Genomic DNA, 22,929 nt, shown 5'->3' on the forward strand with positions numbered 1-22,929 from the left:
TCTCTCTCTCTCTTTCTCTCTCTTCAAAATCCTGCTCTTAACTCTTCTTTTAGAAGGGGGCGGGAAAAATAGGGACTATAAATGTGAAAGAAAATGACGGCTCCTGTTCCAGAAGTGTCAGAACATACAGAAAGTCCTCGCCTTACGACCACAATTGAGCCCCAAATTTATGTTGCTAAGTAAGAAATTTGTTTTTGTCCCATTTTAAGACTTTTCTTGCCACGTCTGTTCAGTGAATCACTGCAGCTGATAAGTTAGTAACCGGGTTGTTAAGTGAAATCTGGCTTCCCCTTTGACTTTGCATGTCAGAAGGTATCCAAAGCTGATCACATGACCCCGGGACACTGCGAACGTCATAAATAAGAACCACAGCTGTCAAGCATCCAAATATAAATCACAGTCACCATGGGGCTGCTGCAATGGTCGTAAGTGTGAAGAATGGTCCGAAGTCAGTGCTCTCGTGAATTTGAATGGTCACTAAATGAACTGTTGTAAGTTGAGGACTACCTGTAACTGGAAGGAAAATTATTATGGCTAAGCCTCAACTTCCCTTGCTGGCTGGGAGGAGAAAGAAGCAAGTCAAGAAGGGAATTTGAACAGTACTAAGATAACAGAGAAGGAAGTGGGCCCAGTCAGTGAGACAATAATAGAATTTGAGTGTACTCAGAGGTCATCTAGTCCAGAGGTCCCCAACCTTTTGGGCACCAGGGACCGGTTGCATGGAGAGAGGTTTTTCCGCAGACCGGAGGGTGTGTGGTTTTGTGTGCTGCCTGCATCCCGCGGATGGGGCTTTGCTTGTTTGTGTGGCCCGGTTGCTGGCGTGCTGCGGCCCAGTACCGGTCCACGGACCGGGGGTTGGGGTCCCCTGTTCTAGTCCATCCCACAACACTCAGTGCAGAATTTACAGGTAGTCCTCGTCTTACAGCCATTCATTTAGTGGCCATTCAAAGTTACCACGGCACTGAAAGAAGCGATGTGTGACTTTTTTAGTTTCCACACTAAATGACCATTACAGCATCCCCGTGGTCATGTGATCAAAACTCACAGGCTGGATATTGACCATGCCTGGGGGTGGGGGGTGGAGATGGGGGTGTATATTGGAACTTTGAATCTGGGCCATCAGTCTCATTTTTGGAGTCTGTGGGGACTTCAAATGGTTGCTAAGAGACCAGTCGTAAGTCAAGGACTACCTGTATACATAAACACAGGTAGTCCTTGACTGGCAATAGTTCATTTAAGTTACAGCGGGACTGAAAAATGTGACTTACGACCGTTTCTCACACTTACGATGTTTGCAGCATCCCCAGGGTCACGTGTTCAAAATTCACACGATCCCCTTTTGCGACCTTCTGACAAGCAAAGTCAGTGACAGTGAGGACAATCAACCAGTGGAACAGCTTGCCACCAGAAATCGTGGGCACTCCATCACTGGAGGTTTTTTAAGAAGAGACTAGACAGTCACTTGTCTGAGACGCTGTAGGTCAGGGGTAGGCAACCTTGGCTCCCTCATGACTCGTGGACTTCAACTCCCAGAATTCCTGAGCCAGCATGGCTCAGCTTGGAAACCTCTGCCTTTCCCCTCAGCATGGCTGACTCAGGAATTCTGGGAGTTGAAGTCCATGAGTCATAAAAGAGCCAAGGTTGCCCACCCCTGGTATGGGATCTCCTGCTCGAGCAGGGGGCTGGACTAGAAGACCTCCAAGGTCCCTTCCAGCTCTATACTATTCAATGGGGAAGCCAATTCACTTAACAACCGGGTTACTAAAACTTAACAACTGCAGCGATTCACTTAACCACGCTGGTAAGAAAGGTCGTAAACTGAGGGCAAAATTCTCTTTTTACAAAGGTCTCACTGAGCAACAGTAATTTTGGGCTCAATTGTGGTCGTACGTAGAGGACTATCCGTAGTGTGCAGGACAATTTTTTTTAAAAAAATGAATGTACCGATCAAACGGGAACACACACACACACACACACACACACACACACACACCCACACACCGTCCCTCAAATTTCCATTCTTGGCCTTCTTACTTTTGGCAGTGCAGAGCTGTTAACATCATGTGGCTGGAATCCAGAGAATGGATGAAGTTGGGTGGGAACGCATTCTTCTGCTTTCGTACATTTGGCTTCCTGTAGGTAAAACAGAGCAGAAAAAGCATTTGAATTCCAGATCCGTCTGATCCACCCTAATCGAGAGCCATCTGTAGCAGCTACCCACATTTCAATCCAACAGTCCCATCAATGTAGCCCAAGGGTCTCCAAACGTGGCCACTTTTAAGACTTGTGGACTTCAACTCCCAGGATTCCATGCCGGCTGGGGAATTCTGGGAATCGAAGCCCACTTGTCTTCACGTGGCTGAGATTGAGAAACGTGCTTTGTCAGGAAGCACCCGAAGAACTAGATGCATGACTGTTTGCCACGGTCGCTGGTTTGAGAGGGATGGTTAGACAAATCCAATCGACCGATAGATCAATCAGTACCACTAGAGAAAATTGATGCAACTCTTCGGATGCTCCATCTGCTAGCCAAGTAGGGACTACATAAGATGAATTGATTTCACATATAAAGCCAAACCTCTAACAGAGGTGGACCGTTAAGAAACAGGGAAATAAATAAAAGTTTTGGATTTGCAAACAAAGCTAATAAACAAACAAAACTTCTTTTTTACGACCCTGTAATCCTTTTATTTAGGGTGGAGTTGGGGTGACTGACTGGAGCTGAGCATTTACTGGCTGGATGCCCTTCCTGACGCCTACGTGGAGTTTGCAGGAGATATTTTATCTTTGCACCCTGATCAACTTCTGCTCACTGCCTGGGATTGAACTCTCAACCTTCCAAGTGGGAGGCGAGCATTTTCATCCCACTAGGGCTAGGCCAGGGGTAGGCAACCTTGACTCTTTTATGGCTCATGGACTTCAACTCCCAGAATTACTGAGCCAGCCATGCTGGCTCAGGAATTCTGGGAGTTGAAGTCCATGAGTCATAAAAGAGCCGAGGTTGCCTACCTCTGGGCTAGGCCATCACATTGCTCTAAATCTAATAAATAAATAAAATATACAAAATAAATAATGATGATGATGATGTTGGAAGGGACCTTGGAGGTCATCTAGCCCAACCCCCTGCTCAGGCAGGAAACCCTATACTTCCTATATTTCCTAGTTCAAAATAAGGGATTGAATAATTTGAAAAAAATAATAATAACAACCTCATTAATCGTTAAGCATATCCAATCAATGGCATTTTCTTTTTAATTGGAGGATGCAAATAACCGTAGAGGCTCCTCCTAGGTCAGGGGCAGGCAACCTTGGCTCTTTTATGACTCGTGGACTTCAACTCCCAGAATTCCTGAGCCAGCCATGCTGAGGGGAAAGGGAGAGGTTTCCAAGCTGAGCCATGCTGGCTCAGGAATTCTGGGAGTTGAAGTCCACGCGTCATAAAAGAGCCAAGGTTGCCTACCCCTCTCCTAGACTGTGCCAACTGGAATTAAGGAGAACTGGACTTTTAACAGTATAACAGAATTGGAAGGGACCTTAGAGGTCTTCTAGTCCAACCCCCTGCTCAGGCAGGAAACTCTATATCGTTTCAGACAAATGGTTGTCCAATCTCTTCTTAGTAATTCCAGTGTTGGAGAACCCACAACTTCCGGGGGCATGCCTTTCCACTGATTAATTGTTCTGTCAGAAAATGCCTCCTTAGTTCTAGGCTGGGTTTCCATCAGTTGCTTCTTGACCTGTTATTCCCACTCTGGACTTTAGAGGAAAGTCTTTACTTCAGAGAGATACTCACTGGTCCAGCTTGTAGTTCGATTTTAAGTGGAGGTTTTGGAACTCACCCTTTACCTGAACAGAAAGAGAGACAGAGAAAAAAAAAGCAATTTTGATTATAAGCATTCCTAAAAGTCGATACAGAGAAGAACACAAGGATCAAGAGTGATTTTCAGAGTATTTATCTGTACTTATCGTGATCTGAGTACAATTCCTGCCAACAATGGGATGCACCCGCATACAGTTAAAAGACTTTGATTTATTACCATAATTGAGCCTAAATTTTGGTCGTGTGATGGTTATTAAGCAGATCACCATGGGAAAGTGCCCACTTTTATGATCTGTTTTGTGGCAGTTAAGCACCGTTACGGGACTGCCATGGTCATTAAGTGAACACCGCAGTTAAGTGAATCTATTGTTTGCTATGGGGTGTTTTTTTGTTGGAAATTAGAAGTAAATGCTGGTTTCTAGGCTGCATTAACAGAGTGATAGAATCAAGGTCACGTGAAGTGTTAGTACCATTTACAATGCCTTGATAAGACCAGACTTGGAATACGGCATCCAGGTTTGGTCACCACGATATTAAAAAAGAAGCTGAGACTCTGGAAAGATTGAAGAGAAGAGCAACAAAGATGATTAGGGGACTGCAGGCTAAAACGTATGAACAACAATTGCAGGAATTGGGTATGTCTAGTTTAATGAAGAGAAGGACAAGGGGGGACATGATAGCAGTGTTCCAATATCTCAGGGGCAGCCACAAAGAAGAGGGAGTCAAGCTATTCTCCAAAGCACCTGCAGTCAGGACAAGAAACAACGGATGGAAACTCATCAAGAAGAGAAGCAACCTGGAACTAAGGAGAAACTTCTTGACAGTGAAAAAAATTAGTGGAGTAAATTGCCTGCAGAAGTTGTGGGTACTCCAACACTGGAGGTTGACAAAAATTTGTCTGAAATGGTATGGGGTTTCCTGAAATGGTATGGGGGTGGACTAGAACAGAGGTCCCCAAACTTTTGGGCATCCTGGACCAGTTCTGTGGCGAAAGCTTTTTCCACGGACCGGAGAGTGCGTGGTTTTGTGTGCTGCCTGCATCCCACGGATGGGGCTTTTGTTTGTTTGTGCGCACCGGTTGCTGGCATGCTGTGGCCCAGTACCGGTCCATGGACTGGGGGTTAGGGACCCCTGGACTAGAAGACCTCAAAGGTCCCTTCCATCTCTGTTATTCTGTTATAAATAGGAAGGTTATGTTGTGATTCAGTGTCAGCCTGTGGGTTCGGCAGCTGAATCGGACAATTCTGAGGAGGAGGAGGAGGAGGAGGAGGAGGAGGAGGAGGAGGAGGAGGAGGAGGAGGGGATTGGAGAGCCTGCAGAGGACAGTTCTGAGGCATCGCAGAGCTCTCAGCCAGGCCCCTCCCGTCTGGTTCCTCCTCAGACCCAGCTGTGTGAGCCTGACAGCTTGGACGAAGACGACCCACAGCTGGCCTTGTTCAAGGATGCCCGAAGCAGGAGGCAGACAAGCAGGAGTAAACAAAGGAAGGCAATGGGGCACCTCGGGAGGAGGCAAAGAGGAGCCACGCCTTGAAACTGTTTAAAAGGGGAATGTGTGGGAGGTGCTGGTTGCTGAAGGCAACCGTTTGAACAGCTTCTGATTTAGTGGTTCGTATTTTGTTTTAGCTCTGTTTTGGATCTGTTTTTGTGTAAATAAATTTGGCGGGCTTACTTCCAGCCTATTGACTTTTGAAAAGGGGTTGTCCCTGACATTTCTGCAGGGCCGGTAGTAGGCTGGAACAGAACAGGTTATCAGGAGGATATAAATCCTTCCATTCCCCAGCAGTCAGTTAGAACTGAAGAAGCTTCCCGGATGAGAAGCAAAATGTTTTCGAAGAACAAAAAAAAATAATCCAAACCAACAAAGTCCAAGTTACCTTTTGGCAAAAGTGGCTTCGGGATGAGCATGCCAACACATTCCAAAATTGGTCTCAAGCGCAAAATAAGTTTGCTTCAGGTCTGAAACAACTGAAGCAAAGCTTCATCGTTTCCAAAGTGTTTGAAACACTCCCATTTTGAGTTAAAAACAAACAACTTCCCAAATGCTAACAACTGACCCATCTTCTTCTCAAAACAACAGTTTCAAACTGGAGGCAGCTTGGCACAAAACAGAGCACCGGGACCCTCCAAAAGGGTCATGTTTTGAAAGCTTTTTGCCCCCCCCCAAAAAACCCTTTCTCCTATATGTCCTGTGCAATGGTGCCTTGACAAGAGGCAAACATCATTCAGCCTTGCTGCTCTCTGAGATGGATTGCTTTCTTGCAGACGTCTCATTACCCAACTAGGTAACATCATCAGTGCTAGAAGGGAGCGGGGTTTGCACTCTCCCCCTCCTCTTTTACACACATGCGCGCACACGGTATTTAAGGATGGGTCAGTACAAAAGTCAATTCCTTTGCAATCTTAAGGACCTGATGTTAAAAAGGGAATGGGAGGAAGAAGGCTGGGGGGGGGGGAAAGAAAAAGCAAACTCGGGTGTCAATTCCTCAAAGTGTTGTTGTGTGGTTGCCGTTCCCTCTGACCCAGCAGGTGGGGCCGGCTGCCCCCTCCTCCTCTGACAGAGGCCAGAGCACAAAGGCCCTCCATTCTTCAGGGCAACTGATATAAACAGAGTATAAATTCCAGCAGGGGATTCTGGGAGCCGAAGTCCTCATGTCTTAAAGGGGCCAAGGCTGAGAAACAAGTAAATTATTTGGGGTGGGGGGGTGGCGTGGGGGGGTGAAGGGAAGGAGGGGGAGGAAGTAAGAGATAACCACAACACATAAATCAACGGCTCTCCGTTTAACCAGCTCTGATTTCTGAAACAAACCCCCGCCCCCCGCTATTTCTTTTTTTAGGAAGAGGGCGAGCGGGTGTGCAGTGTGGAGGGGGTTCGTGTATTTGAAAGGGTGGAGGAGAAAGCAAAAACACAACTAAATAAATAAATAAATCTGGTGGAATATGCAAAAGATATTTAAGAAAAGGATAAAGTTTTGTCCGCAATTGTTTTTACTGGGCATAATTACAGAGGCTACTGTTGTGGACACTAAGTTGATGTTGAATTTAATTACGGCAGCAAGACTTTTAGTAGGGCAATACTGGAAGAAGGAAGAACTGCCGACTATAGAAGAATGGACTCTAAAAGTTTCCAAACTGGCAGAAATGGCAAAGATCTTGGCGTACTTGAAAGACCAGTCGCAACAGAGATATATTGTGGAGTGGAAAAAAATGGATTGATTATATCCAGAATAAATATGGGACTAAAAAGTTTCATCTTGTATTTGAATAAGTATTGATGTGATATTTATATTGCTTGTAGTCATTTTATAAGAGTTAAAGTGCGATAGATTTAATAGTTTATTGTTGTTTGCATAAGGTAGATTATGATTGTTTGTATTTTTATACCCTGTATTTAGCTCTGGGAAGTCGGGGAGGGGGGAGGGGGAAAGGAGGGAGGTGTTGGGGAGGGTTGGGGAGAAGGGAGGGGGTTGGGAGGGGTTTTGTTTTGTTAAAAAAAAATGTATTGTAAAACTTTTCAATAAGAAAGAAAGAAAGAAAGAAAGAAAGAAAGAAAGAAAGAAAGAAAGAAAGAAAGAAAGAAAGAAAGAAAGAAAGAAAGAAAGAAAGAAAGAAAAGCCATGGGCAAGACACAATTTCACTCTTCCTTCCCGAAGCTTCAGCAGCTGTTTGCTAGGGCAAAATCCCCCCTTGGCCCTCCTGTCTGCTGAGTCATCCTCCCCTCCATGGCTGACTCACAGAGAGCTTCCACCACTGCAAAACGCTGAGTCACGCCACCGCTCTCCCTTCCCTTTTTTGGGGGGGGGCGCTCCAAAGTGGGCAGGGAGGGGGTAAGCCCCTCCACACACTCCAGAAAACCCCACTACCCACATTTCGTCTGGCCTCCGCTTTGTGTTTCCTTCCTCTGTTTGAAAGAGGAGGAGGAGGATGGGAGGGAGGGTGGGAGGGAGAAGCAAAAAGGAGGGGGAGAGAAGGAGGAGGAGGAAGAAGAAAAAGAGATGGAGGGAGGAGGAAGAGGAGGAGGGGAAAAACAGAGAAAGAGGAGGAGGTGAGAAGAGGCAGAGAAGGAGGAGGAGGAGGGTGAGAAAGGAGGAGGAAGGAGGGGGAGAGAAGCAAGGTACAGGAGAAGGAGAAGAAGAGGAGGATGGGTGGGTGGGAGGGAGAAGGAAAAGGGAGGGAGGAGGGGGAGGAAGAGGAAGATAAGTGAGATGGAGGAGGAGGAAGGGGGAGGAAGAGGAGGGGAAGAAGAGTGGGATGGAGGAGGAGGAAGAGAAGAAGGGGAGGAAGGGAGAAGGGGAAAAAAAGAAGCAGAGGAAGCAGAAGAGAAGTTAGAGAGGAAGAGGAGTAGAAAAGGAGGGGAGGGGAGGGAGAAGGAAAAGGAGGAAGAAGAGAAGGAGGAGAGAAGGGTAGAGGAGGAGGAGGAGGAGGAGGAGGAGGAGGATGGGAGGGAGGGAGAAGGAAAAGGAGTTACTCCTCTTTCAAGGCAACTTCATTCCTGTTGGATCATTACAGATTTAGCCAAGATGATTTGCACAAACTATAATAATCAAAAAATATGGAAGACTCTAATCCCCAAGTTCTCTTCTGCAGCCCAACTTGGGTGTGTGTGTGTGTGGGGGGGGAGAACAGGAATTTACTGATTTAAACCAAAAGGTACCTCTTTTTTTTTTGGATTTTGTAGGTGGTCCTCGACTTACGTCCGCAATTGGGGTCAGAATTTCCATTACTAAGCAAAGCAAAGTCATGCCGGATTTTATGAGCTTTTTTTTTTTTTGGCCGCGGTTGTCAAATGAATCACTGCAGCCGTTAAGCGAACCCTGCGGGCACGAGCGGATCCGGCTTTTCCCGTGGACTTCGCCTGTCGGAAGCCGCCTGGAAAAGGGGAATCACATCACCCCAGAATGTAGCAACTACTGTAAATACACAGCAGATGCTAAATGCCTGGATTTTGGTAACGTGGCTGTGGGGATGCTGCAACAGTCTTAAGTGGGAGGAGCGGTCGTTAAGTTGTAACTTTGAACGGTCACTAAGTGAATGGTTGTAAGTCCGAGGACCGCCGGTAGTTCGGAGTAACACCCCCCCCCCACACACACACACACAAAGCACACCTCTGGATTCTGACTTAACTTCTATTCTGACCTCGGAGGGACGTATAGAGACATCCTTGAGAGGGTCTTACCAACATGGATTTCTTGCTATGGTAAGGCTGAATGATGGGCAGGCCCAGCGGGGTCACCCACTCCACCGTCTGGCCGGTCTTGGAAATCAGCCAGGCGCTTTCGGTCAGCCAGTTCTGCAAGAAGGAACAAAAGAGACGGTGAAGCAGAGGGTTTGGGGTGGGGTGGGAGAGGGTGGGGGAGGGGAAACAGCTTAGGAAAGGGACCGTATTCGGAATTTCGGGAGAAAATCCAAGATGCCACCAGCTTTGAATTCCCCCACGGGCATCCTGTCGGTTTTGTGAGTTAAGAAGTCCGAGAACTGTACTCCCAAATGTGTAAGTTAATTATAACATATTACGAGCCAGTTTGGTCCAGTACTTAAGGCGCTAGGCTACAAAGTGGGAGACGGTGAATTACAGTCCTGCCTTAAGCATAAAAGCTGGCTGTGTGGACCAATCACCAGGAGATGGTGAGTTCTAGTCCTGCCTTAGGAATGAGAGCAGGCTGGGTGACTTTGGGCCAATTACCAGGAGATGGTGAGTTCTAGTCCTGCCTTAGGAATGAGAGCCAACTTGACTTTGGACCAATCACCATGAGATGGTGAGTTCTAGTCCTGCCTTAGGAATGAGAGCCAGCTTGACTTTGGGCCAATCACCAGGAGATGGTGAGTTCTAGTCTTGCCTTAGGAATGAGAACAGGCTGGGTGACTTTGGGCCAATCACCAGGAGATGGTGAGTTCAAGTCCTGCCTTAGGAATAAGAGCCAGCTTGACTTTGGGCCAATCACCAGGAGATGGTGAGTTCTAGTCCTGTCTTAGGCATGAAAGCCAGCTGGGTGATTTTGGGCGAGTCATTCTCACCCAGCTTAATCTACCTCACAGGCTTGTTGTGGGGGGAAATAGGAGGAGGAAGTATTAGGTATGTCCTTCACCTTGAATTATTTATAAACAATAATAAAGGCAGAATTATAAATCACATAATAATAATAACAACAGCAATAACAACAACAACCCTACCCAATTGCCTATCCCCCACAAAACATAAACTCTGGCTATTCTTATCATCACCTCAGTGCTGGGGCCCCTCAATAAATGCAATCTCTGATCCCTCAAAGATTGTCCTCCTCCTGCTAGCAGCTTCTGCAAAACCGAAGGCTTTCGATTTATTGAACACAGGCAGTCCTCCGCGTTCAACCACAAACTGAGCTCAAAGTTTCCGCTGCTAAGCCAGACTGGTTTTTAAGTGAATTTTGCCCCATTTCATGATCTTTCTTGCCACAGCTGTTAAGTGAATCGCTGCAGCTGTTATGTCAGCGGCATGGTGGTCACTTCGACTTTGTCAGAAGGTCGCAAAAGGCGATCACGTGACCCCGGGACATCGCAACTGTCATAAATATGAATGAAGCGTCCGAATTTTGATCATGTTGACCATGGGGATGCTGCGACAGTCGTGTGAAAAATGGCCATAATTTACTTTTTTTTTGTCCAGTTCTGTTGTAACTTTGAACAATCCCTAAATGAACGGTTGTAAGTTGAGGACTACCTGTGTTAAACTATTAATCGTTTTAACATGGCGCTTGCACCCAGGCCAGAGCATCAGACTAAAAGAGAGGGGGAAAAAGGAACTGGTAAATTCTTCTCAGTTGCACTCATGAGTTTTACCTGAATTTCCCGAGACCCGGAGAACATTTCGGAAAGACTTTGGAAGACTAGCTGGACAAGGTACTTAGAAGCTTGCCAAATATCCTCCTAGAGGCAGGGAAAAAGATTGCATAAGAACTGTAGACAGGCAATACAAAAGGTGTAGCTCTCAGACTTATAGTGCTTCACAGCCCTCCCTAAGCGGTTTATACTCAGTCTATGGACCCCCAACAATCTGGGTCCTCATTTTACCGACCTCGGAAAGACGGAAGGCTGAGTCAAGCTTCAACCAATCAGGATCGAACTTCTGGCAGTGAATAGTGAGTTAGCCTGCAATACTGTATTCTAACCACTATGCCACCACAGCAGTCTCAAAACCTTGGTCTATATCACAGTGATGGTGAACCTTTTAGAGACTGAGTGCCCAAACTGCAACCCAAAACCCACTTATGTATCGTCGGGTGCCGGGTAGGCGTGGCCCATTGGGTGGGCGTGGCTGCAGTGGCTGCAGTGGTAACAGCAGACTGGGTTCAATCCATCAATTCCAACTTTGCGAGATCTTTTTTTCCCGGCGAGAAGTTGAAACTGATTGATTGATTGAACCTTTTTTTTTTTTTGCACACGGCGGCAGAGGCCTAAAGCGAAAAGGTTTTATAAAACCCAGCTGAAGGACTAGGACTGGGGCAACAGCGCATGTGGCCCACAGAGAGGGTTCTGCGTGCCACCTGTGGCACGCGTGCTATTAGTTTCGTCACCACAGGTCTATGTAATCCAGGAGTAAGGAACTATGGCCCCTTTCTGACTTGTGGACTTCAACTCCCAGAATTCCTGAGCCAAACAACATTTCTACATTTCTAAAGTCTTTTGAGAAGACAACAAAAAGAACCAGTTTCCTCCTGTCTTATTTCCCAGTAGCTGTTGCGCAATGGCCAACTGGAACTTGACTCTAGCAGGGGTGGAGAACCAGGGCCCTTTTGTGACTTGTGGACTTCAACTCCCAGAATTTCTGAGCCAACATAACTCAGCATGGAAACCTCTCCCTGTCTCCTCAGCATGGCTGGCTCAGGAATTCTGGGAGTTGAAGTCCACGAGTCATAAAAGGGCCACGTTTGAAGACCCCTGGCTTATTAGGTTTGAGAGGAGGATTTAATGATCCCTTTTCCCTTCTGACACAGAGACATAATCCTAGAAGACCCTGGAAAAACAAAGCCACTCTAGGCACCCCTTCGTTCTTCCTTTAGTTTTTTAACTTTCTCTATGGTTATTATCCAGAGGGGGAGAGGAACCCAACACACCACAATCTCTTCATGGCGGCTGTAATGTGAGGGATTTCTCTAGAAGTCACTGTTATTCAAAAATCTGGATTCTGATTTTGGTTGTATCATTTAGGGCAGGGGTTCCCCAACCCCCCGGTCCGTGGACCTGCACTGGGCCACGGCATGCCAGCAACCGGTCCGCACAAACAAGCAAAGCCCCATCCACGGGATGCAGGCAGTACACAAAACCACACACACACCCCTCTGGTCCGCGGAAAAAACTCCACAGAACCGGTCCCTGGTGTCCAAAAGGTTGGGGACCTCTGATTTAGGGCTAAACCTTCACTTTGAAAACAAATGAATTCTGGGAGTTGAAGTCCATTCATCTTAAAGTTGCCAAGACTGAGAAAGAAGAGAGCAGCGCCCTGTTAATCTTTGTTTTGGGAAGAGAATAAAAAGGAGACAGAAGAATATTCACCTTTGGGAAGTTTTCAATCTCCTTGAGCTGTTTTTCTATCTGGAGGCGCCCCCCGTATTGGGTGACTCCATACACAACCGTCATTACGGTCTGCTTCACCACTTTCCGGGTAACATAGCCATCCAGGGCCTGAGCAATTTTGACTCCATTTGCTGCGTCTTTCTGCCGGGATATCTCCACCTGCATTGGGGAAAGCAATAAGGATGGAAGGGTAGCCAAGGGGAGAGGCTTCTAAGCAGCCTGTGAAGACCAGGGATTTTAATCTTGCATTGGATGAAGTCACGCCACACATGCACTGCGGCTGGTCCCTTGTTAATAATAATAATAATAATAATAATAATAATAATAATAATAATAATAATAATAATAATAATAATAATATAAAGTTGGAAGGGACCTTGGAGGTCATCTAGTCCAACCCCCTACTCAGGCAGGAAACCCTATACCATTTCAGGCAAATGGCTGTCCAGTCTCTTCTTAAAAACCTCCAGTGTTGGAGCATTCACCACCTCTGGAGGCAGGTTGTTCCACTGGTTAATTGTTCTAACTGTCAGAAAATTTCTCCTTAGTTCTAGGTTGCTTCTCTCCTTGACTAGTTTCCATCCGTTGCTTCTTGTCCTGCTTTCAGGTGCTTTGGAGAATAGCTTGACTCCCTCTTCTTTGGGGCAGCCCCTGAGATATTGGAACACTGCTATCATGTCACCCCTCACCCTTCTCTTCATTAAACTACACATACCCAATTCCAGCAACCGTTCCCTATATGTTTTAGCCTCCAGCCCCCTAATCATCTTGGTTGCTCTTCTCTGTACCCTTTCTAGAGTCTCGACATCTTTTTTACATCGTGGTGACCAAAACTGGATGCAGTATTCCAGGTGTGGCCTTACCAAAGCATTGTAAAGTGGTATTAGTACTTCACTTGATCTTGATTCTATCCCTCTGTTAATGCAGCCTAGCACTGTGTTGGCTTTTTTGGCAGCTGCAGCACACTGCTGGCTCATATTGAAGTGATATTTATTTACGGTATTTATTATTGGGACTTATATGCCGCCCTATCTCCCGAAGGACTCAGGGCGGCTAACAACAATAACGTACAATAAATACAGAAGTTAAAATAAAAATTAAAATTAAAGGCCCCTGTAGAATAAATAAAAATTAAAATTAAAATAAATTAAAAATTAGTTAAAAATTAAAAACATAATTAAAATCCCTGTCAGTCCACGTCAGCAGGTGGAAAAGGAGAGTTTTGAGGCCGCGGCGAAAGGACTGGAGATCTGGGGCCATCTGAAGCTCAGAGGGGAGCTGGTTCCATAGGGCTGGCGCTCCCACAGAGAAGGCTCTCCCCTTGGGGGTCACTAGCCGACATTGTCTAGCCGACAATGATATTTAATATTAATATAAACCTTATATTAATATTTATATGTGTTCTCTCTCTCTCTCTCTCTCTCTCTCTCTCTCTCTCTCTCTCACACACACACACACACACACACACACAGTTGAAACTTAACATTAAGAAAACCAAGGTCATGGCATCCGGCCCTCTCAATTCCTGGGAAATAGATGGGGAAGAAATGGAGGTAGTGACAGATTTTATTTTCCTGGGCTCCAAGATCACCGCAGACGGGGACTGCAGCCAAGAAATTAAAAGACGCTTGCTCCTGGGGAGGAAAGCCATGGCAAATCTAGACAGCACACTAAAAAGCAGAGACATCACCCTGTCAACAAAAGTGCGTATAGTAAAGGCCATGGTCTTCCCAGTTGCAATGTATGGCTGTGAAAGTTGGACCATAAGAAAGGCTGAGCACCAAAGAATGGAGGCCTTTGAACTCTGGTGCTAGAGAAGACTCCTGCGAGTCCCTTGGACTGCAAGGCGATCAAACCGGTCAGTCCTAGAGGAGATCAATCCTGACTGCTCTTTAGAAGGCCAGATCCTGAAGTTGAAACTCAAATCCTTTGGCCACCTAATGAGAAGGAAGGACTCACTGGAGAAGAGCCTAAAGCTGGGAAAGATTGAGGGCAAGAGAAGAAGGGGACGACAGAGAATGAGGTGGCTGGATGGAGTCACTGAAGCAGGAGGCCTGAGCCTAAATGGACTCCCGAAGATGGTAGAGGACAGGAAGGCCTGGAGGAACGGTGTCCATGGGGTCACGATGGGTCGGACACGACTTCGCAACTAACAACAATAAAAATTATAAATACACACATCAGTAACTGTATGTTCACTAAATGAACTGTTGTAAGTTGAGTATTACTTGTACTTGTAATATTAATATGTACGTTATATTAATGTGTGTGTATATATATATATATGGTATATATTATTATATATATATATATATATATACACACACACACACACACACACATATATATATATATATATGTATAATATATATTAATATACATACATAATGCGTATCTGTCTGTCTATCTAATCTCTCCCTCTCCCTCCCCTCTCTCTCTGTGTCTCTCTCTCTGTGTATGTATGTATGTATGTATGTGTGTGTATATATATATATATATATGTGTGTGTGTGTGTGTGTGTATGTATATGTATATATATGTCGATGGCCTTCGGTTAGGCCGAAACAGGAAATGAAGATTTGTCCCATGTTTGGGGCCTAGCAAGGTAATCTAAATAGTTAACAAGCATTTAACACATATCTCCCTTGCTTCTCAGCTAACAAAGTGAGATAGAGCTTGTCGCCTAGAGGTTAAAACAACTGCCTAATGTGCAATCAGCCCAGGTTCGAATCTCAGAAGGGTATGGCTGACTGATGAAAACAAATAAGTTTGAAATGCATATCAGTCTCCCTTTAATTCTTTGTTAGCAATCTAAAAAATTTACACACACACACACACATATATATATAATGTATTAATATTACAAGTACTACCTAACTTATAACAGTTCATTTAGCGAACATTCACTTACAATGTCATTGAAAAAGCAACTTAGGACCATTTTTCACATTTACAACCGTTGCAGGATGGAAGGGACTTGGAGGTCTTCTAGTCCACCCCCCTGCTAAAGCATGTGCCAACAATTGGACAACGGATGCAATGTGTGAACCACCTAAAAAGAGTCCCAGTTCTACCACCGGTTTCAACGGTGTGCTATGGACATTTGATTCCAGAAAGCGTCAAAAAACTCAAAGGCCATCGCTGTTGCTAATACATCACAACAGCCTGGCATTCTGGGGACAAACCATTCCTGATCCTGGAGGTTCCATGCAGTTAGTCTTCCTGCAAGATGCCAGCGGATTTACTCCTCTACAATCCACGTGGTCCTTGACTTACGACCACCACTGAGCCCAAAATTTCTGTTAAGTGAGTTTGGCCCCATTTTACGACTTTTCTTCTCACAGTTGTTAAGCGAATCCCTTCAGTGGTTAAGTTCGTAACCCGGTTAAGTGAATCTGGTTAAGTGAATCTGGCTTCCCCCATTGACTTTGCTTGTCAGAAGTTTGCAAAAGGGGAAATCAGAAGACCCCGGGACACTAGCAACCGTCACAAATAGGAACCAGCTGTGGAAGCATCTGAATTTTGATCACCTGACTGTGGGGATGCTGGAAGGGGTCACGAAAGGAACGGCTGTCAGCCGAGGACTGCCTGAACATACCGCTGCGGTTATGCTCTTGAGGAGGTGAATATGAGTGCAGGATGAACGGAGGCGCTTGCGGACGAAGCTGCTTATGCTGGCAGCCGTTCAGACCCAGCCTCGGCCTCACCTGTTTAGCCACAGAGGTGTAGACGTCCTGAGGAACTGTCGACGGGGCGAGATTGACAGAGAAGGCGCCAAGCACGTCGCGCCCGAGCGCAGCGTAGTGCTGAAGCCCATTGCATGAACCGTCCTGGAAAGAGGAAAAAGGCCACCAAGGATAATTAGGCCAGTGCCGGTAATTTGGAAGACTTTTGATAAAGTGGCCTCTTTTTTTTTTTTTTTTAGAAAATTTTATTAAATGTACATTTAAAAACAAGCTTGTAAGCCGCCCTGAGTCTTCGGAGAAGGGCGGGATATAAATGGAATTAAAATAAAATAAAAATAAAATAAAAAACTTCCCTAGCTACAACACTACTATTAGTATTACCTTATGTTACAGAAAGAAATAACAAAAACTTAAAATACATTCTATGACAGGGCAGAGTATAACAAACTGTACATATAACATCTGTAATTTTTTTTAGTAAACTGTCTTTCAGTCGTCAGCGTTATATTTACGTATCTTTCAGTTGTGTCCTGATATAGGTGCTAATAAGAAATCCTTACATTATCAACTAATCCAACAATAGTCATCTCAGCGATCCTCCTTATCTCTAACCCATCGTACAAATTTTGTCAAATTTCATAATACTCTTTTTTAGTCTTATTTTTGATCTCTAGGGTTAACACACCTGTCCATTTCGGCGCAGGATAAAATTTTATCTATTATTTCTTCTTCAGTGGGTGTTTCCTTTCTTTTCCATTTTTGGGCATACACCAATTTTGCTGCGGTTAAAATATGCACTAATAAGTAGAAAGATGCTTTGCTGAGTTTATCATTAATAATCCCTAATAAGAAGGTTTCTGGTTTTAAATCATTTTTTGTAGTAATATTTCTTCCAACCCATTTTTTTTATCCGCTGCCAAAAGTTTTGTGCTTTTGAACATTCCCACCACATGTGATAGTAATTCCCTGGAAGCCTTCTGCATTTCCAGCAGGTTGGTGAGATTTTTTTATCTATTTTTGCTAACCTTGTAGGGGGAAGATGCCATCTATAAAACATCTTGTACAAGTTCTCTTTATAGGAGGTGGCTAGCGTTAACCTCCTATTTCTATCCCATAGTGATTGCCAACTATCTAGGTCAGACATGTCAAACACAAGGCCCGGGGGGCCGGATCCGGCCCGCGAAGTGGTTTCATGCGGCCCGCGAAACCATCCTGGAAAGAGTGAGGGAACGGCCCCCAGAGACCCTCCTTCTGCCAGAGACCCTCAGATCTGTCCCACTCCTGCCCAGGCCCCCATAGGCACCCTTGATGCGAACGATGTAGAGCTGGCCACGCCCACCCAGTAGGCCATTCGCACTCTAGCCACGCCCACCCAGTAGGCCATGCCCACCATGGCCACACCCACCCGGCCCCCTGAGGGCAACTGCAATGCTGATGCGGCCCTCAATGAAATTGAGTTTGACACCCCTGATCTAGGTCAATACTGTAACCAAAATTTTCACTCCAGGTTAACATTGTTTCTTTGACCTGTTCTTCTAACGAATCCTGTTCTAATAAATATTGATATATCTTTTTTACCATTTGGTCTTCTGTTCCTAGAAGAATTTTATCTAATTGTGTTATGCTTTAATTTTATCCCTGGTTCTTTTTTGTCTTTTCTGTATCGTGACTGTATTTGTAATTATGCCCACCATTCCAACTCTGTACCGTCTTCTAATAGTCTTTTTCTTGTTTTCAGGTCTCCATTTTCGTCTGAGAGATCTTTATATGTAATTGCACTTCCTAAATTTATGAATTTGGGGTGCATGAAAATCTCTAATATGGATAGCCAATTGGGGATTTCTATGTACCGTATATACTTGAGTATAAGCCGAATTTTTCAGCCCACTTTTTGGGCTGAAAAACTCCACTTCGGCTTATACTCCAGTCAACAAAAAAAAGAACTGTCCGTTCGTTCGGAACAGGCTGCTGAGAGAAGCTGCCTCGCCTGCTGCGCCCCCAACAACCGCCGCTGCCGCTTTCCCCCCCCATCGCTCACCCGCTGCCCCCGAAAATGCCGCTGCCGCTTTCCCCCCCCATCGCTCACCCGCTGCCCCCGAAAATGCCGCTGCCGCTTTCCCCCCCATCGCTCACCCGCTGCTCCCGAAAATGCCGCTGCCGCTTTCCCCCCCCATCGCTCACCCGTGCTTTCCCCCCCCATCGCTCACCCGTGCTTTCCCCCCCATCGCTCACCCGTGCTTTCTCTCCCCATCGCTCACCCGTGCTTTCTCTCTCCATCGCTCACCCGTGCTTTCCCCCCCCATCGCTCACCCGTGCTTTCTCTCCCCATCGCTCACCCGTGCTTTCTCTCCCCATCGCTCACCCGTGCTTTCCCCCCCATCGCTCACCCGTGCTTTCTCTCTCCATCGCTCACCCGTGCTTTCTCTCTCCATCGCTCACCCGTGCTTTCCCCCCCCATCGCTCACCCGTGCTTTCTCTCCCCATCGCTCACCCGTGCTTTCTCTCTCCATCGCTCACCCGTGCTTTCCCCCCCCATCGCTCACCCGTGCTTTCTCTCCCCATCGCTCACCCGTGCTTTCTCTCCCCATCGCTCACCCGTGCTTTCCCCCCCATCGCTCACCCGTGCTTTCTCTCTCCATCGCTCACCCGTGCTTTCTCTCTCCATCGCTCACCCGTGCTTTCCCCCCCCATCGCTCACCCGTGCTTTCTCTCCCCATCGCTCACCCGTGCTTTCTCTCTCCATCGCTCACCCGTGCTTTCCCCCCCCATCGCTCACCCGTGCTTTCCCCCCCCATCGCTCACCCGTGCTTTCCCCCCCCATCGCTCACCCGTGCTTTCCCCCCCCATCGCTCACCCGTGCTTTCTCTCCCCATCGCTCACCCGTGCTTTCCCCCCCCATCGCTCACCCGTGCTTTCCCCCCCATCGCTCACCCGTGCTTTCCCCCCCCATCGCTCACCCGTGCTTTCCCCCCCCATCGCTCACCCGTGCTTTCTCTCCCCATCGCTCACCCGTGCTTTCCCCCCCATCGCTCACCCGTGCTTTCTCTCCCCATCGCTCACCCGTGCTTTCCCCCCCATCGCTCACCCGTGCTTTCTCTCCCCATCGCTCACCCGTGCTTTCTCTCCCCATCGCTCACCCGTGCTTTCCCCCCCCATCGCTCACCCGTGCTTTCCCCCCCATCGCTCACCCGTGCTTTCTCTCCCCATCGCTCACCCGTGCTTTCCCCCCCCATCGCTCACCCGTGCTTTCTCTCCCCATCGCTCACCCGTGCTTTCCCCCCCATCGCTCACCCGTGCTTTCCCCCCCATCGTTCACCCGTGCTTTCCCCCCCCATCGCTCACCCGTGCTTTCTCTCCCCATCGCTCACCCGTGCTTTCTCTCCCCATCGCTCACCCGTGCTTTCTCTCCCCATCGCTCACCCGTGCTTTCTCTCCCCATCGCTCACCCGTGCTTTCCCCCCCATCGCTCACCCGTGCTTTCTCTCCCCATCGCTCACCCGTGCTTTCCCCCCCATCGCTCACCCGTGCTTTCCCCCCCATCGTTCACCCGTGCTTTCCCCCCCCATCGCTCACCCGTGCTTTCCCCCCCCATCGTTCACCCGTGCTTTCTCTCCCCATCGCTCACCCGTGCTTTCCCCCCCCATCGCTCACCCGTGCTTTCTCTCCCCATCGCTCACCCGTGCTTTCTCTCCCCATCGCTCACCCGTGCTTTCCCCCCCATCGCTCACCCGTGCTTTCTCTCCCCATCGCTCACCCGTGCTTTCCCCCCCCATCGCTCACCCGTGCTTTCCCCCCCCATCGCTCACCCGTGCTTTCTCTCCCCATCGCTCACCCGTGCTTTCCCCCCCCATCGCTCACCCGTGCTTTCTCTCCCCATCGCTCACCCGTGCTTTCCCCCCCATCGCTCACCCGTGCTTTCCCCCCCATCGTTCACCCGTGCTTTCCCCCCCCATCGCTCACCCGTGCTTTCCCCCCCCATCGTTCACCCGTGCTTTCTCTCCCCATCGCTCACCCGTGCTTTCTCTCTCCATCGCTCACCCGTGCTTTCCCCCCCCATCGCTCACCCGTGCTTTCTCTCCCCATCGCTCACCCGTGCTTTCTCTCCCCATCGCTCACCCGTGCTTTCCCCCCCATCGCTCACCCGTGCTTTCTCTCCCCATCGCTCACCCGTGCTTTCCCCCCCCATCGCTCACCCGTGCTTTCCCCCCCCATCGCTCACCCGTGCTTTCCCCCCCCATCGCTCACCCGTGCTTTCTCTCCCCATCGCTCACCCGTGCTTTCCCCCCCATCGCTCACCCGTGCTTTCTCTCCCCATCGCTCACCCGTGCTTTCTCTCCCCATCGCTCACCCGTGCTTTCCCCCCCCATCGCTCACCCGTGCTTTCCCCCCCCATCGCTCACCCGTGCTTTCTCTCCCCATCGCTCACCCGTGCTTTCCCCCCCCATCGCTCACCCGTGCTTTCTCTCCCCATCGCTCACCCGTGCTTTCCCCCCCATCGCTCACCCGTGCTTTCCCCCCCATCGTTCACCCGTGCTTTCCCCCCCCATCGCTCACCCGTGCTTTCTCTCCCCATCGCTCACCCGTGCTTTCCCCCCCCATCGCTCACCCGTGCTTTCTCTCCCCATCGCTCACCCGTGCCACCCCGAAAATGCCGCTGCCGCTCGCCCGCTTGCTCGCTTCCTCGCCCGGGGACCAGCACCAGCCAGCCAGCCCGCCGGCGAGAAGCCCGGCCCGGAGGTGAGGGGAGGGAGCGGAGTCGCTCACCCGTGCTTTCCCCCCCCATCGCTCACCCGTGCTTTCTCTCCCCATCAAAGATCCTTGGAAGTAATGGTTGGAAAAGTTTGCAAGTCTTTGGGAAAGTTCAAGAAGTGAAAGGAATACCCTCCTCTTGAAAGACCAGATAAGGCAGACAGGGAGATGAAGAGTTCAACCGAGTTTCCTCTTTTGTTCAGGCATCTGCACCCGCTGCTTTTAAACTCGCCGGGCGCTGCAACGGCACCCGTTTTCCCCGGCGAGTTTTCCCTACCTGGCCCCTGCAGAATCGCGGCGGCGCCCCCGGAGAAGCCTACCCCGAGGCTGCGGCCGATTTTTCCTTCTCCTAGACTCTGCCGCCCAGAGCGTTGTTTCTCCCCCTCGTGCGTGCGTGGGATGAGGCGAGAAACCAACAGCCTGCGTCCGTCTCTCTTTATGTATATTTCTGTATATATCTTATCTCGGGATCTAGACCTTTCGAAGGAGAAGGGGCGGCTGGAGTTCGTGAGTTGCTGTGGGACCCAAGGGTTGGGGGAAGAGAGATGGGAGGGAAAAGGGGAGAAACCTGCCGCTGGCTAGTTCTTTGTCTGATCGGGGAGCCTGAACAAAAGAGGAAACTCGGTTGAACTCTTCATCTCCCTGTCTGCCTTATCTGGCTTTTTGAAACGCACCACCGGCTGCTCCGTCCAGAAGCCCAGATTCGGGAGGGCTGCTTGGCTTCCACTTGAGCCCATCTATGTCCGCGGGCCCCCCCCCACTACCCCTAGACCTCCGCCGCCGGCGGAGGCTGGATCCGCGCTCCGCAGCGGCAGGGCGCGGATCCAGCCGGCGGCAGAGGCTTGTGGAGCACGGATCCAGCCTCCGCCGGCATGCAGGCAAATCCTGCTAAAGGGCTTTCTCCCCCCCCACACTGGATCCGCGCTCCGCAAGCCTCTGCCGGCGGCAGGGCGCGGATCCAGCAGAAAGAAGCAGGCAGGCAAGGCACGGAGATCCGGAGACCTGCTGATGATTGGGGAGGTTTGGGCACCGCCGGCGGCGGAGGTCTAGGGGTAGTGGGGGGGGGGCCCGCGGACATAGATGGGCTCAAGTGGAAGCCAAGCAGCCCTCCCGAATCTGGGCTTCTGGACGGAGCAGCCGGTGGTGCGTTTCAAAAAGCCAGATAAGGCAGACAGGGAGATGAAGAGTTCAACCGAGTTTCCTCTTTTGTTCAGGCTCCCCGATCAGACAAAGAACTAGCCAGCGGCAGGTTTCTCCCCTTTTCCCTCCCATCTCTCTTCCCCCAACCCTTGGGTCCCACAGCAACTCACGAACTCCAGCCGCCCCTTCTCCTTCGAAAGGTCTAGATCCCGAGATAAGATATATACAGAAATATACATAAAGAGAGACGGACGCAGGCTGTTGGTTTCTCGCCTCATCCCACGCACGCACGAGGGGGAGAAACAACGCTCTGGGCGGCAGAGTCTAGGAGAAGGAAAAATCGGCCGCAGCCTCGGGGTAGGCTTCTCCGGGGGCGCCGCCGCGATTCTGCAGGGGCCAGGTAGGGAAAACTCGCCGGGGAAAACGGGTGCCGTTGCAGCGCCCGGCGAGTTTAAAAGCAGCGGGTGCAGATGCCTGAACAAAAGAGGAAACTCGGTTGAACTCTTCATCTCCCTGTCTGCCTTATCTGGTCTTTCAAGAGGAGGGTATTCCTTTCACTTCTTGAACTTTCCCAAAGACTTGCAAACTTTTCCAACCATTACTTCCAAGGATCTTTGATGGGGAGAGAAAGCACGGGTGAGCGATGGGGGGGGAAAGCACGGGTGAGCGACTCCGCTCCCTCCCCTCACCTCCGGGCCGGGCTTCTCGCCGGCGGGCTGGCTGGCTGGTGCTGGTCCCCGGGCGAGGAAGCGAGCAAGCGGCAGCGGCATTTTCGGGGCGGCACGGGTGAGCGATGGGGAGAGAAAGCACGGGTGAGCGATGGGGGGGGAAAGCACGGGTGAGCGATGGGGAGAGAAAGCACGGGTGAGCGATGGGGGGGGAAAGCACGGGTGAACGATGGGGGGGGAAAGCACGGGTGAGCGATGGGGGGGGGAAAGCACGGGTGAGCGATGGGGAGAGAAAGCACGGGTGAGCGATGGGGGGGGAAAG

General features: G+C 49.1%; 1 protein-coding gene across 1 annotated transcript in view; it reads right to left on the reverse strand.

Annotated features, from left to right (window-relative positions):
* Positions 1 to 22,929, reverse strand: part of POLRMT (RNA polymerase mitochondrial) — a 74,298-nt gene that overhangs the window by 18,476 nt on the left and 32,893 nt on the right. The window contains exons 12-17 of the mRNA XM_081320773.1: positions 16,072 to 16,194; positions 12,344 to 12,523; positions 10,631 to 10,717; positions 8,991 to 9,104; positions 3,791 to 3,843; positions 2,035 to 2,133 (exon numbers count right to left, since the gene is read on the reverse strand). Coding sequence (XP_081176899.1) covers positions 2,035 to 2,133; positions 3,791 to 3,843; positions 8,991 to 9,104; positions 10,631 to 10,717; positions 12,344 to 12,523; positions 16,072 to 16,194 — 656 coding nt within the window. The remainder of the gene's footprint in view (positions 1 to 2,034; positions 2,134 to 3,790; positions 3,844 to 8,990; positions 9,105 to 10,630; positions 10,718 to 12,343; positions 12,524 to 16,071; positions 16,195 to 22,929) is intronic.

This window comes from Vipera berus, assembly GCF_964194415.1.
Source record: "Vipera berus genome assembly, chromosome: 1".
Lineage (NCBI taxonomy): Eukaryota > Metazoa > Chordata > Lepidosauria > Squamata > Viperidae > Vipera > Vipera berus.